This window comes from Carcharodon carcharias, chromosome 10 (assembly GCF_017639515.1).
Source record: "Carcharodon carcharias isolate sCarCar2 chromosome 10, sCarCar2.pri, whole genome shotgun sequence".
NCBI classification, from domain to species: domain Eukaryota; kingdom Metazoa; phylum Chordata; class Chondrichthyes; order Lamniformes; family Lamnidae; genus Carcharodon; species Carcharodon carcharias.
In genome coordinates, this window is record NC_054476.1 from 134,833,314 (window position 1) to 134,848,731 (window position 15,418).

A 15,418-nucleotide genomic window follows, 5' to 3' on the forward strand; every position below is an offset into this window, starting at 1 on the left:
TGGTAAAGGCTGAGATTGTCAGCTTTTATCCGCCTAGTTTTTTTGTCTGCATTACCTGCCCACTGAAAGTTGTTGGCAGATTATTTGTTTTGGTCATCAGTCAAGTATAAGCAGTCAGCTGTACAGCTGAATTGTGTTCTAATCATCACTGTTTGCGGTGATCAGTGACTTGTACTAATCAAAATCAACAGTCTAAAACCACAATGGGTCCGCTACTATCTGGTCACAATCATTTACTATGATTATCACAGTTTGCTGGCAGTGATCATTTTAAATGGAAGTTGTTGAAAGGCAACTGCCTCCGTTGGATCATTAAACTGTACCATCGAGCACATTAACTGCAAATGTTATTACTTATTCACTGTAAAGAATTCCAAAGATAAGTCGATGACTAGGGTTCAGGCCTCACTAGCACTTTAAACTGTTGATCTTTGCCACATTCAGAATGCTGGCCTTGGGTTGAGAGCAAAAACTGGGCTCTCTCTTAATAGCGGCAATATTCTGAGCAGCCAGTTAGCAGCAAGAGGCTGAGTGGCTACTTAATTATCAAGAAATTGCACTTATTGTACCACCTACAACATAGAAAAACATCCTAAAGTATTTCACAGATGTGCAAACAGATAAAATGAATGCCAAGCCAAAAGGAGATATATTAATAGGAGGTGGCCAAAAGTTTGGTCAAAAAAGGGGCAGAGAATGACAATTTGGAGGGTTTTAAGGCAGAATTCCAGTCGGAATTGGACTGATGGGCAGCGAAGGGGCAAATTGAGGGGAATGGCAATACTTGCACTGGGAGGAGAGAGGGTTGTAGGGCTGGAGGAGGGATAATGCAGTGAAGGGATGTAAATACAAGGATAAGAATTTTAAACTGAAGGTATTGGGGAACCAGAAGCCAATGTAGGGCAGTGAGCACCAGAGTGATGATAAGTAGGACATGATGTAGGATTGAGAATGATGTAGGATACAGGCAACGGAATTTAAGATAAGCTGAGTTTGCACAGAAAAGAGGATGGAAGGCCAGCCAAAAGAGCATTGGGATAGTCCAATCTGGGGGTGACAAATACTTGGACGAGAGTTTTAACACCAGCTGGAATGAGGCAGGAACAGAGCGGAGTGAAGTTACTTCAGTGAAAGTAAATGGTATTATGGAGACTTCAGGGTTGCATTGGGCACCAAAGTTGTCAATAGGCTAATTCAATGTGAATCAGTGGCCAAGGATGGATTTGGAATCAATGACAATGATCTGTAGTTTAAAATTCTTCAAAGTTTAAATGGAGGAAATAGTGATGGATATCAGAAAAGTAGTTTGCCAACACAGTCAATAGGGCTGAAAGGTAGAGCTGTGTGCTGCCAGGAGCAGCATGTGGATGAGGAAGAGGAGAGAGGGTAGTCCTGGGGGGGATTCCAGAGGTAATGATACATTGTGGGAAGAGAAGCTATTGGTGGGGATGCTGTAGTTGTGATTGGATAGGTTAAAAGGGGAATCCTGCAAGGATAATTTCACTATGCTGGACACAACAGGGGTGACATTGGAAAACCATAGCACAATTGACCATATCCATGGCTGCCGAGAGGTCAAGAACAACAAGGGGAAAATACACCATGGACACAGTCTCAGAAAAAGTCACAAATGAGACTTTCATTGGATTCATTTTTACTAAAACTTGTGCCATTGTTAGTATCAATAGATGCTAAGTGCCAAATCAGTCAGTTCTCTCGATTCTAGGATACAGATCCATGAACAAATGGTAAATAGACAGGCTACCTCTAATTTAAAACTCGCCATTTCTTCCTTCAGTGACGCAATCTCCTTGTAGAGTTGTTCGATCAATTTATCCCTGGGAACAAACAAATTCAAGCTATAAGAGCAAGTATATAACAATGACTGAAATCCACTGTGGACCAATAGATGCTAATTAGGAACCCAGCTGATGAATTATAGCGAGTGTAACCAGGTACCAGTCTATTTCAAGGCAACTGATTTGCCACAACAGATTGAAATATTTCTTGAGCTAACTTTTAGTTAGACCTTTCCCCTCTGCCCTTTCTGACAGCAGGGCAGAGGACACATGGCACCAAACATCCATTGGGGTCTCACCATTCTTCATGTGTCAGCTTAAGATATTGAGTTTGTGCTGTGTGTACAGGACTTCTACAAAGCCAATTTATTCCACTAGCCAATGGCATACTTATCAACAAAATAGTGTTGAAAATGGCATTAACCATTTGCATGAAATTCTCAGTGTTAGGAAACAAAGTATATTTTGTCACATGACAGAAGCAAAATACCATGGATGCTGGAAATCTGAAATAAAGCAGAGGTTACAATCTTTGTCATAAGATCTTTTCTGCGCACATTCACTTTGGTCGGAATGTAGCATGCACACAATGAAGGGATAGTTAGAAAGTTTCAGCAAGAACAGAGGAGAAAAGGATGGGAGAGAACACGCATTGTGATTTTAAAATAGGTGGACTATAGTAGGTGCTAGCTAGAGGCAAGTTTGGTGGTGGTTGAGGGAAAGGCAGTTTGGAAGTTGGAGGACATAAATTTGTAAGGGAGAAACACAATGCACATGGAAAAGGTAAAGATTGCCATTGCATCAGAGGACTTACATACTGAATACCTTTCAGTGATTAGTACAATGTAATTGAGATTATGGGCTGGCAATATGCCAGGTAGTTTACTAATTCAATCCAAACAATTCATTCAATTTGTGCTAGGATTAAAACTATAGTGAGAGGGCAGGGAAAAATCATCAGTAACACAAAGAGAAATAATGGAGCCAATGCCCGTTGATGCCACGACCATTTGTTTGGTTGTTCCACTGATTGCCTAACTTGGGATTGGCTACAGTGATCGCAATGGTCTTTTCCAGTCTTGTTCCTGACTGCTTGTATGCAAGTATTGGCTTTATTGCTCTTGGCTATTTATTTGAGTGCCTTTATAGAATCTAGCTCACAGTGAACCCTTAACTTGAATTCAAGTGGAAGCAAAATTAATAAAATAGGATCGGCAATAATCAGTGTAATAACAATGGAAATATTGCAGGTTTCTGGTGAAGATTTATTTTTCTATTCTGAAACACTTTTCCACCACACTTAGCAATTATCATGTACTAATGAACAATGAAGATACAGCAAAATGGTGCAGAACAACATTAAAATCTCCCAGAAACGAACAACAGATTCAATGATAAACTCAACTGTCATATGATAAAGGACTTGATGCAAGTGAGTCTTTGGGATGGCTTTCCCATTCTACCACTAATCAATGAAATGTCTGATCTGGAGTTAAAAACAACAATGAGTATTAATTCAATCCTGGAGTGATTCTGGGTATCATGTTCTAATTGCTCCTCAAATTCATAGAGGTCACTGCATTAGCGTACAGATTGATCATCAGTGGTGAACTTCAGCATCACTTTTGCTGTTAAGCACACATTCTGCCATCATGACTGTTAGCACCAATAGGAAACCATCTCCACTGGACACATCACTGGAACCAGGATTCAGTTGGCAGAGGTTCATTCAACCATTTTTAGAGATTTGATATTAACTCAAGGAAGTAAAATAGAAGAAAAGCTGATGCAGTGACATTCAGTCCTTCGATACTTATAGCCTGTTTTGAGAACTTATTGATTTGTATTGAATTATGCTATCAATTGTCAGAACTACACTGACAGTCTTCCCAATTTGCACATCTTAGGTCCTTTCTATTGGAGAGTTGTCCATTGAACATTTGAATGGATGTAGATTAGTGAGGTATTGTTCAGTGAAAAGAGGAGAAAAACTCAAACACATAAATCTCACCTAAAAACAGGAGGTCACATTAACAAAGATATTGTTCCACCTGCATAGATTTGTAGGTCACTTGTTCTTTAAGCTTCATTTTGTTTGTGACAAGAAAATTAAATACCTTAGGATAATACCTAGAATTCATTCTGCAACATTGTCATTTACTTGTCATCTGCATGTCATCTGCATGATAGTATATTGCGAACAGGAAAGCTCATCGTCTGGGGCTTGCACACCACTACTCATGAAACACATGGGGGCTACCTTATCATCATTATTAAAAAAGCATTAACTCCAAGATTTTCATGAGATCAATATTCCTTACCTTTCATCCTTAGACATTCCATTCTGGCTGTTAAAATTGAATGGGTCAGTGCGCCCAGGACTTCCAAACAGGTCATCAAACTTGTTATCAAATAAACTCTGTAAGGGAGAGGGTTAAATGTGGTTAAAAGTAACCATGGCTAGTATAGTGTGCTAGATTTCAGTCTGTGTGCAGTTCAAGGTACAAAACTTCCCGACCTCTCCAACCGCTACAAGCACACGGGACAAACGTGTGGATGGGAGGGAGGTAATTAAGCTGTCTGTCTCTGAGTGACCCAGAATTTGAAGTATGAAGGCTTGAATACCATGTTGATAATCAAGGAGAGAAAAGGAAATGAGATAGGGAAGTTGGCGTAAAGAAAATAAAGGAAATTCCTGGCTGCACCACTCCCAACCAAAAGTTCCTCCCCTCTTTGGTAAGGCTGCTTACTCATTCTGAAGTACAGTCAAGGCTCCAGTCTCGTGTAAGCCTGAACAGTGAGGTCAGTAATCGCACTCGACCTTGAGTGCAACACAGCTGAACTTAATCATATGTTCACATACATACTTTCTAAAACAGTTATCGTTGGAGCAGGAACATGAACTGTATATATCAACATCTTGGGGGTTACTATCGACCAGCCATATAAATACTGTGGCTACAAGGGCAGGTCAGAGGCTGGGAATTCTGTAGCAAGTAACTCACCTTCTGACTCCCAAGAGCCTGTTCACCATCTACAAGGCACAAGGCAGCAGTCCAATGGAATACACTCCACTTGCCTGGATCAGAGCGGCTCCAATAATGCTGAAAAAGCTCAACATCATCCAGGACAAAGCAGCCCACTTGATTGGCATCCCTTTCTACCACCTTAAACATGCACTCCCTCCTCCACCAATGCACAGTGGCAGCAGTGTGTGTACCATCTACAAGATGCACTGCAGCAACTCACCAAGACTCTTTCGACAACACCTTCCAAACCTGCAATCTCTACCATTTCAAAAGGACAAGGGCAGCAGACACATGGGAATACCACCACCTTCAAGTTCACCTCCAAGCCACCCACCATCCTGACTTGGAAATATATCCCCGTTCCTTCATTGTTGCCAGGTCAAAATCCTGGAAATCCCTTCCTAACAGCACTGTGGGTGTATCTACACTACTTGAACTCCAGCAGTTCAAGGAGGTGGCTCACCACCACCTTCTCAAAATCAATTAGGCACAGGCAATAAATGCTGGCCAAGCCAGCAACGCCCACATCCCGTAAAATAACTTTTAAAAAATCTGGAGAGGGAACCCTGTCAGTATTTGAATATTTCTCTGGCTTATGGGCGTTTAGGCCAATAAATTCACCTCTCTGCTACAACTTCATTGATCAGGAAACTGGAAATTGAATCAAGATGTTCACAGTCTGTCTGTAGGGCTCAGTTTCGTAGTGCACACCACACAAGCCAGCAGAGCCCTTTTTTTCAAGGCAATACAATTGTATTACCCTAGAGATGACAGAAAACTCATAAAAATAGAAAATTCTGAAAATACTCAGCAGGACAGGCAGTATCTGTGGGTTCCAAATGATAATGTTTCATCAGAAATGGAAGTAGTTAGAGATGTAATGTGTTTTAAGCAAGTAAACAGGCAGGGAGGAGGAAAAGGGGCTGGAAAAAAGGGAAGGTATGTGATAGTGTAGAAGGAGAATAAATGACATAGGCAACAAAGATATACCCTAGTGAGGAAGGAGGATTGTAGGAAAGGGATAAACCAACCACGGTTAACCAAGGAAGTTAAGGATAGTATCAAAGTGAAAGAAAAAACATACAATGTGGCAAAGATTAGTGGTAAGCCAGAGGATTGGGAAAATTTTAAAAATCAACAGGAGATGACCAAAAAAAATATAAAGAGGGAGAGAACAAACTTTGAGGCTACACTAGCAAGTAATATAAAAACGGACAGTAAGAGCTTCTTTAAATATATGAAAAGGAAGAGAGAGGCCAAAGTCAATATAGGCCTTTTAGAGAATGAGTTTGGGGAATAATAGTGGGGAACCAGGAAATGGCAGAGGAGTTGAATAAATGCTTTGCATCAGTCTTCATGGTAGAAGGCACGAATAGCATACCAAAAATACTACATAATCAAGGGGGAAAAGGGGCGGGGGGGAAATAAATACAATAACTATCACTAGAGAAAAAGTACTAGGGAAACTAATGGAGCTAAAGGCCAATAAGTCACCTGGACCTGAGGGGTTGCATCCTAAGGATATTAAAGGAAGTAGCTGCAGATATAGTGGATGCACTGGTAGTAACCTTCAAGAATCCTTAGATTCTGGAAGAGTCCCAGAGGATTGGAAAACTGCCAATGTAACACCCTTATTCAGAAAGGGAGGGAGACAAAAAACAGGTAACTATGGGCCAGTTAGCTTAACATCTGTCACTGGGAAAATGTTAGCGTCTATTATAAAGGATGTAATAGCAGAGCATTTAGAAATGCATAATATAATCAAGCAGAGTCAGCATGGCTTCATGAAGGGGGAATCATGCCTGAAAAAATTATTAGAATTCTTTGAAAAGGTAACAAGCAGGATAGATAAAGGGGAACCAGTAGATGTAATATATTTGCATTTCCAAAAGGCGTCCGATAAGACAACACACATAAGGCTTCTTAATAAGATTAGAGCCTATGGTGTTGGGGGTAGTATATTAAGCATGGATAAAGGCCTGGCTAACTGATAGAAGGCAGAGAGTTGGGATACCAGGTACATTTTCAGGATGGCAACCTGTAACTATTGGAATGCCACAGGGATCAGTGCTGGGGCCACAATTACTTACGATATATATTAATGACTTGGATGACGGAAATGAATGTACAATCACCAAGTTTGCGGATGACAAAAATAAGCGGGAAGGCAAGTGGTGAGGATGACAGCGTCTACAGAGGGATACAGACAGGTTAGGTGAGTGGGCAAAAATTTGGTAGATGGAATATAATGTGGGAAAATGTGAGGTTATGCATTTTAGCAGGAAGAAAAGAGGAGCTGAATATTACTTAAATGGAGAAAGACTGAAGAAAGCTTCAGCACAGAGGGATTTGGGGGTGCTCATGCATGAATCCCAAAAAGCTCGCATACAAGTTCAGCAGGTAATAGGTAAGGCAAATGGCATGTTGGCCTTGATTTCAAAGGGAATAGAGTGTAAAAATAGGGAAGTCTTGCTAAGACTATACAAGGCACTAGTTAGACCACACCTAGAATACTGTGAACAATTTTGGTCCCCTTATCTAAGGAAAGATATACTGGTATCGGAGGCAGTTCAGAGAAGGTTCATTAGGTTGATCCCAGGGATGGAGGGGTTTTCTTATAAGGAAAGGTTGAGTAGGTTGGGCCTGTGCTCATTAGAGTTCAGGCGAATGCGAGGTGACCTTATTGAAACATAAGATTCTTAGTGGGCTTGACAGGGTAGATGCTGAGAGGTTATTTCCCCTTGTGGAAGAGTCTAGAACCAGAGGGCATTATCTCAGAGTAAGGGGTCATCCATTTAAAAGAGATGGAGGGGAAATTTCTTCCCTCAGAGGGTAGTCAATCTGTGGAATTCTTTACCAGAGGGCTGCAGAGGCTGGATCGTTAAGTATATTCAAGGCAGAAATAGACAGATTTTTTAATCAGTAAGGGAATCAAGGGGTATGGGGAAAAGGCAGGAAAGTGGAGTTGAGGATTATCCGATCAACCATGATCTCATTTCATTGAATGGTTGAGCAGACTCGATGGGCCAAAGGGCCTAATTCTGCTCCTATGTCTTATGGTCTTAAGGGGATGATGAACCAAGGCAAAAAGGAGATAGTAATGAGACAATTAAAGAAACAAAAAGATAGGTCAAGAGGAGGTACACATAAGAATGGCAGAATCATTATGTATTGCTGAAAAAAGCGACGTGTCGAAGCTTTTCATCTTCTACTCATCACAACACTTCGCAAGAATACCAATATAAGGGGAAAGCAACAACGAAAAGAATATGCTGATTGGTTGGCAAGTGGACTCCGATTGGTAGAGGCATTGCCATGGAGAATAATATATGTAGCTTCCAGTACATACAAATGCGCCACACTGCTTGCCATCAAGCCAAAAAGACGGTTTCTGCCTATCACACAAATGAATAATGTAGCATATGAATTTCAGTGCCAGTGTGTAGGTGTGTAGGCTGTACATCCCAAAGACTGGTGGATCGTATCAAACAGCATATCCCAGCAGCTGTTTGCAACAGACAAGTTACAGACCATACCCAACCAGCCGGTGCTTGCAAAGCTCAGAACAATCGCCCACATTAGATGTGATTCTGCGATTGAACAACATTTGCTAAATAGTCCTGTGCGCTAAGAATTATGCTGACAACCAATTTAAGATTGTCAGTCCAGCTCTCAAGTGTACTGGAAACAACGTATATTAATACACAGACAGAAAGAACAAGTACACACATTGCACCAGTTTCAGCTAAACAAAATAAGTGACAGCCATTCACTGACTCATTCCTCAGGGCAATTCCTTGACCAATCAGGGTCAAGCTGCCTGATTTAAATTTCAACAATGCTCGTCAGTCAATTGTCAGTCACCATCACTGGTGCTTTCTCCATGGCAAGGCCTCTGTTAATCAGAGTACACTTGCCAACCAATCAGCACTCTCTTCTCATATAGTATAAATTGTTGTTTTCCCCTTATATTGGTATTCTTGCAAAGTGTCCTGATGAGTGCACGACAAAAAGCTTTAAAGTCTCTTTTTTCAGCAAGAATCATTGTGAATTGCAGCTGTCCAAACAAATAGGGGCAATGGTTATAATGTGAAATTGTTGAACATAATGTTGAATCTACAAGCTTGTGAGCTGTATATTCGAAAGAAGAGGGGTCATTTCTCAAGTTTATCTTGAGCTTCAACAGAACATTGCAGGAGGCTGTGGACAGTTGACAGAGTGGGTGGTGAATTAAAATGACAGGTAACTGGGAGCTCAGGGTCATGCCTGTGGACTGAGTGAAGGTGTTCCCAAAGCAATCACACAATGTGTGTTTGGACTCCTCAACGTAAAGGAACAGGAACAAAGTATACTAATTTTCTCAGATGCCAAAGTGTTAGACTAATTCGGAGGGTTGTGTAATGGAAAGAGAAGGTCAGTTAGCTTGACAACAGCAAACCTGAAATTGGGCTTTTAACTCCAATGCCTATATACTGTAACTGTGTATTTTTTGTAGCATGAGGATTGTAATGAAGTGGCTAATTTAATTGTGAAAACTACACTCCTTTCATTCATGTGTTTTATACAAGATAAACTAGAATTTGGGTGTGATCATTTATCATTCAAAAGATTGCCAACTAATGCAAAGTAAATCAGGGTTTATGTTTGATCATTGAGTTACGCTCATGTTTTACCAGATATTGGGTAGTTTGTACTGGGGATGCAACAGCTTGCGGCTTATAATAGAGAAGATGATGGCTTCAGACAGACCTTGGATTTATAGTGAGAAGGGACGAGTACTGTAGCAGAAGTTGGATTATAATGGAAAGGGGTGAAACCTAGACAAAGTTAATGTTGAGTTGGAAGAAAGTTCTAACACAGATAAACAGCTTGTAATAGGGAAAGCTTTTCTTTGCTTTTCATCATATGCTGTCATATATAGCTCCTGCATTTGCGTGAGATAGGGACAGAATGTCAGCTGTAATTGACAGGGTGTTGGGGAGGGAATGGTCCCTTTGGAACGCTGTAAGTGGAGCTACAGATATACCTAGGTGCATGTTGGTGGGGCAAAAGGTGAGGACAAGGGGAACGCTTATCATGCTATACAGGAGAGAGGGTGAGAGCAGAAGTGCAGGAAAGGGCACAATGGAGTGAAATCCTCGATTGAGAAAAAAGATATAACAGAAGCACTGATATGCAAGGTGGAATTGTAAGAACAGATATGGCAGAGGAGGAGGAATTGGGAGAGTGGAATAGAGCCCTTGCAAGAAGGGGAGGGGGCAGTGATAAGAAGTGTAGTCAAGGTAGCTTTGGGAATCACTGGGCTTTTAGTGGATATTAGTTGATAGATCATCCATAAAATGAAGACAAAGAAGTTGAGGAAGGGAAGGGAAGAGTTTGAGGAGATGCTCCCCTTGCTTCTGATGCCCTCAGCCACTTTGATGGTTTCCTGGCCCTAACAGTCTCTTTTTCTCCAGGCATGTCCAATCCCTCTACACTTTTATTCTTCACCGGGACAGCCTAAGGGCCTCCACTTATTACTTGATCGGAGGTCCAACCAGTTCCTATCCATCATCAGCCTCCTCTGCTTGGCTGAACTTATTTTCACATTCAGTAACTTCTCCTTTGACCCCACTCGTTTCCTCTAAGTAAAAGGCATCGGTCTGGAAATTCTAATGGGCCTTAGCTATGCCTGCCTTTTTGTGGGATAGCGAAAATGAGCAGAAATTGGAAGCAAAGTTGAAGAAATTTTTCAGTTCGGGATGAGAGCAGGAAACGGCACCAATACAGTCACCAACGTACAGGAAAAAGAGGTGAGTGAGGGACCTGCATAAGACTAGAACAAAGAAGATTCCACATATCCTACAAAAAGGCAGGCATAGATAAGGCCCATTAGGATTCCCAGAGCGACACCTTTTACTTAAAGGAAACGAGTGGGGTCAAAGGAAGTTATTGAATGTGAAAATAAGTTCAGCCAAGCAGAGAAGGCTGGTGATGGATGGGAACTGGTTGGACCTCCGATCAAGAAATAAGTGGAGGCCCTTAGGCTGTCCCAGTGAAGGATTAAAGTGTAGAGGGATTGGACATGCCTGGAGAAAAAGAGACTGTTCGGGCCAGGAAACCATCAAAGTGGCTGAGGGCATCAGAAGCATCATGGCTGTAGATGGGATAAGACTGGGCAAGGAGGAGGGAAAAAAAAGTCAAGCTAAGAAATCAGTTCTGTGGAGGAAGGACAGGCTGAAACCATGGGTCTACAAGACAGTCTTGTTTGTGGATTTTGGAAAAGAGGTGGAGGTGGGCTGTGTGGTATTGGGTGGCTATTCTGTTGGGAGACCGTGAAAGGGATATCTCCAAGCGAGATGAGGTCAGCGACAGCCTTGGTAACGATGGCTTGATGTTTGGTGGAGGGGTTCTGAAAATCCAGATATTACTTTGCTAGCAACAAATCAAGGGGAGCATGTATATAAAAAGTATAGCAAGCAGATGGTGGCAAACATGGTGGCAAGAGACGCTAGTCTTCAACCTAGAGTGATCATCCCAACAACTTGCATTTATATATTTGCCTTAACATAGTAAAATGCCCCAAGGCACTTCACAGGAGTGTCAAACAAAACTCAGCACCACATCACTTAAGGAGGTACAGAGTAAATGACCTAAAGCTTGTTCAAAGAGGTTGATTTTAACAAACATCTTATTTAGGGGAGGAGGGGTAGAGAGGCAGAGAGATCCAGAGAGGGAATGCCAGAGCTTAGGGGCAAGACAGCTGAAGTTATGCAGTTGAAGCTTGCAGTTGAAGACAGATACCCTCCAAAAGGTGATAAATTGGATCTTGGCAAGCAAACAAAAATACGCATGATAGGCCAAAATCAAGACTGTGGGACTGCATGGTGGAAGTTAGCAGGCTAACTGTGCGAGCAGGCATATGAGATAGTACAACAGCAAGGTCATGATTCTGGATTTTCCAACTAATATTTTAATGTTGGCATTACAGAATCTATCCACGCAATCTAAGGTCAATCTAATAATTTAGAGAGCAGTGACAGAAAGAAATTTTATTCAGAGGCTGTATATTTGCTCATGGTTATTTTGCTTCCCACAGAAATAGAACAGTGGTAGCTACTCTCGTGAAATAAAGATGTAATGTTCTGCAGTCACGACTCAAGCTGCACGAGTTCCACAAAGCCCTCCTGGAGCAGCTCCGCACGGAATACTAAAGATTCCAGACTGGTCCAGATGAAAGCACAGCTCCCCTAATGGATGCAGCTAATAATCCTTCAAACCTCTTCAGCGAAGCAGTGCATTAAGCTATTCAAAGAGAAGGCAATTATCCCCATGGTAACAATTCTTTCACCTCTGTCTCAATGCCTCTCCTATACATTAATCCTCTCTACTGCACGATGATAAAAGATCCAGAGAAAAAAACATATTGTTCGCAATTTCACAAGTCTCTTTTTGACTGCAGATTCTGTTCAACATTTACCATAAATCCTGTTAAAGCAAAGGGAAGAAAAACTTACCCTATTGCAAGCTATTCATCTGTATTAGAACTTTCTCCCAACTCAACATTGGCTTTGTCTAGGTTTCACCTCTTTCCTATAATCCAATTTCTGTAATAATCTACTTCTCTTCTCACTATAATCTTTTCTATTACAAACCACAAGCTGTTGCATCCCCATACAAACTGCCCAATATCTAGCAAAACAAGAGCGTGACTTAGTGATCAAATATAAACCCTGATTTACTTCGCATTCGTTCAATATCTTTAGGATGTTAAATGATCACATCCAAATTCTGGTTTATCATATATAAAATGCAGGAATGAAAGGAGTGTAGTTTTAACAATGAAATTAGTCATTTCAGTACACCCCTCGTGCTATGAAAAATGCAGAGTAAGTAGTCAAAAGCCCATTTTGAAGCTTGCTATACCCAAGCTAACTGACCTTCTCTTTCCATTACAAAACCCTCAGATTTACTCTCAACACTTTGGCGTCGAAGGGAAAGAAAACCAACCCCAGTGAGGCTTAGAGGTGGCTGAGGGGAGGGGAAATTAAGGGCCCAAATTGGACCCACCTTTAGAAATGAGTAGATCACAATTCTTTCATTATTGAAAGGTGGGCTGCCAACACTGCGTGGACAAAATCTTAGTCGACAGCCTATTTTACAATTTCAACATTTTCAAAAGCCCCACCCGAGGCTTTCCGTTTGTCCCATAGCTACAGCAACTTACATAAACAATCACTTTCACCGCAGACAGCTCAGGTGCCCCCGGGAACTGGTCAATCACCATGCCATGAAATGCTCAAGATCGCCCCTTTGTTAAACATTGTAAATCACCAGTACTACAATAAAAACCTTGCAGCTGATCTTATGTTAAGAAAAGATGCCTTCCAAATTAACTCCTTATAAGCTGAATATCTATATATATATATATATATATATATATATATATTTAGAAAGAGGGTTCTATTTAAGAGAAGTAGCTGAGGAAAAGGATTTAGAAATGAAATTATCAAATTCAACGTTGAGTTCAGATGGCTGTAAAGTACTTAAAGGGATTAAGTCAACAATATCAGATCAGAATTTTGGTCTCCATTTTGTTGGACAGCAGCTGTATGTGATGATTCTGTTCTTTCCCATTTACACCTCGTCTAGACACATCTTTTGTTTCTTGACTTGCTCCAGTATCATCGCCTTTTGCCTTGCACCATTACCTCTTTTGTCATTTAAATCACTCCTGCTTTCCATCCTATCACAGACCTTCCTTTTTGTTCTTTCCTCCTCTCCCACATTACCCTGCCTCTTTACTTAAAACATGTTACGTCGTTTTCCAGCTCTGATAAAAGATTCATCAACCTAACACTGCTTTTCTATTTCTACAAATACTGCCTAACCTGCTGAGCATTTCTAGCATATTCTGTTTTTATCATGAAAGAATCAGGGTGTTACCACTGATCACCCCAAGAGCTCATTTACCTGAATACTTCTGAAGTAAATCGTATTTGTAAAAATGAAGTATTGCAGCATTCTACCAGTCAAGGTGAGGCTATTCTGAAATGAAATGTGTCAGCCATCCTAGCTTGAAATGCAGATGGATACAATGCAAACGGTTCCAAGGAAAGTGACCAGGATGATTCCAGTTATAAATAGATGTGTTTCATCCATGGATGTTAGGAAAACAGCATATGGATCTTGGGCCAAAGGGGGGGCTGTTCAATTCCCTATCAGGGTTTCATTGAACTGGAAGGTGTCAAACGGCGACTGCATTGATTTCAGGAGGTGATGGGCAAACCAGGGGATGACCTTTGGTATCTCCTATCTCCAACCACCAGATGCAATAATTGCAGTCCAAGAACAAATCTTGCACCCTCTCAAACCAGGCACAGATACAGTTTAGGAGCTGAAAAAAGGGGAAAACTTACAGAAATCTCCTGAAAAAAAGGGATAAAAGTTCAAATTTAATTTTCTCCCTCACAAACTCATGTGATTTGTTGAAAACAGTCATTATGACAGTAATGGGTCATCAAAAAGCTCAGTCAAATTGAAACTGTCTAGCTACCTCCCTTCTTGCGGATGTAATTACATTGCTACAAACAGCTTTGTTCTACATTTTGTTTCTAATATTCTCCCTTCTCCTGAAGAGGTTGGCCTCTACACTACTCAATGCAGTTGCTCAATCAGCCATTGAGACAAGATACAAGAACATCTTGGCTGCATGATAAAGCTGACTCAGAGCCACAATGTCAGGTTAGCTAAGCAAAGCCTACACAGCTGCACAAGTTCTCATTAAACTCCACTTTCCATACCTGCTGGGATGAGGAGTTCATCTCAACCAGATCGTCTGTTTCCACAACTGGCTCGCTGTCGGGGGAGGTGGATTCAACAGGGATGACGACAACAGGGCTGACGTGCTCTGACAGCGCTGAGGCTCGCAGAAAGTTAGGAGGGTTCTACAAAGAAACAATTGATCATTAACGCTAAAGTTAAACACACAAAGTATATATTCAGTCTAAAAATATTTGAAAAGAGCAGACAGGATAAAGCTTTGGATGCGGACTGTTCAGTCTGCGTGCAAAAACATCAACTTTCTTCTCTCTTTCAGGTAACTTAGAGAGAATACAGAAAGGAACATCATGCAAAGATGTTAAGCATCTGCCATTAATACCATTCAGAATTTCTAGATCAACATGATTCAGTATTTAACTGCAAATTGAGAAGTGAGAGAATGGTGGTAAATTGGTTAATTTGATCGACATCAAGGGTGATTTTTTTCCATTTGATCATGGGATGTGGGTGCTGCGGGCAAGGCCAGCATTTGTTGCCCTTGATCATTAGCCACATTCTTGAACCACTGCAGTCCATCTGGTATAGCTACACCTACAATGCTCTTGGGGATGGAGATCAGAATTTTAATCCAGTGACAGTGAAGGAACAGCAACAGATTTTCAAGTCAAGATGGTTGCATGATTTGGAAGAGAGCTTGCAGGTGGTGGCGTTCCAATGGGTCTGCTGCCCTTGTTCCTCTTGGTGGTAGAGGTCACAGGTTTGCAAGGTGGTGTCAAAAGAACCCTCGTTAGCTGCTGCAGTGCATCTTGTAGATGGTACACACTGCTG

General features: G+C 41.3%; 1 protein-coding gene across 8 annotated transcripts in view; it reads right to left on the bottom strand.

Moving 5' to 3' along the window:
- The window catches only part of hip1 (huntingtin interacting protein 1), a 295,812-nt gene that overhangs the window by 55,802 nt on the left and 224,592 nt on the right, over positions 1 to 15,418 (bottom strand). For all 8 annotated transcript variants that reach the window (XM_041197228.1, XM_041197229.1, XM_041197230.1 and 5 more), the window contains 3 exons: positions 14,611 to 14,754; positions 4,121 to 4,218; positions 1,766 to 1,838 (listed from right to left, as the gene is read on the bottom strand). In XM_041197228.1, the coding sequence (XP_041053162.1) occupies positions 1,766 to 1,838; positions 4,121 to 4,218; positions 14,611 to 14,754 (315 nt within the window). The remainder of the gene's footprint in view (positions 1 to 1,765; positions 1,839 to 4,120; positions 4,219 to 14,610; positions 14,755 to 15,418) is intronic.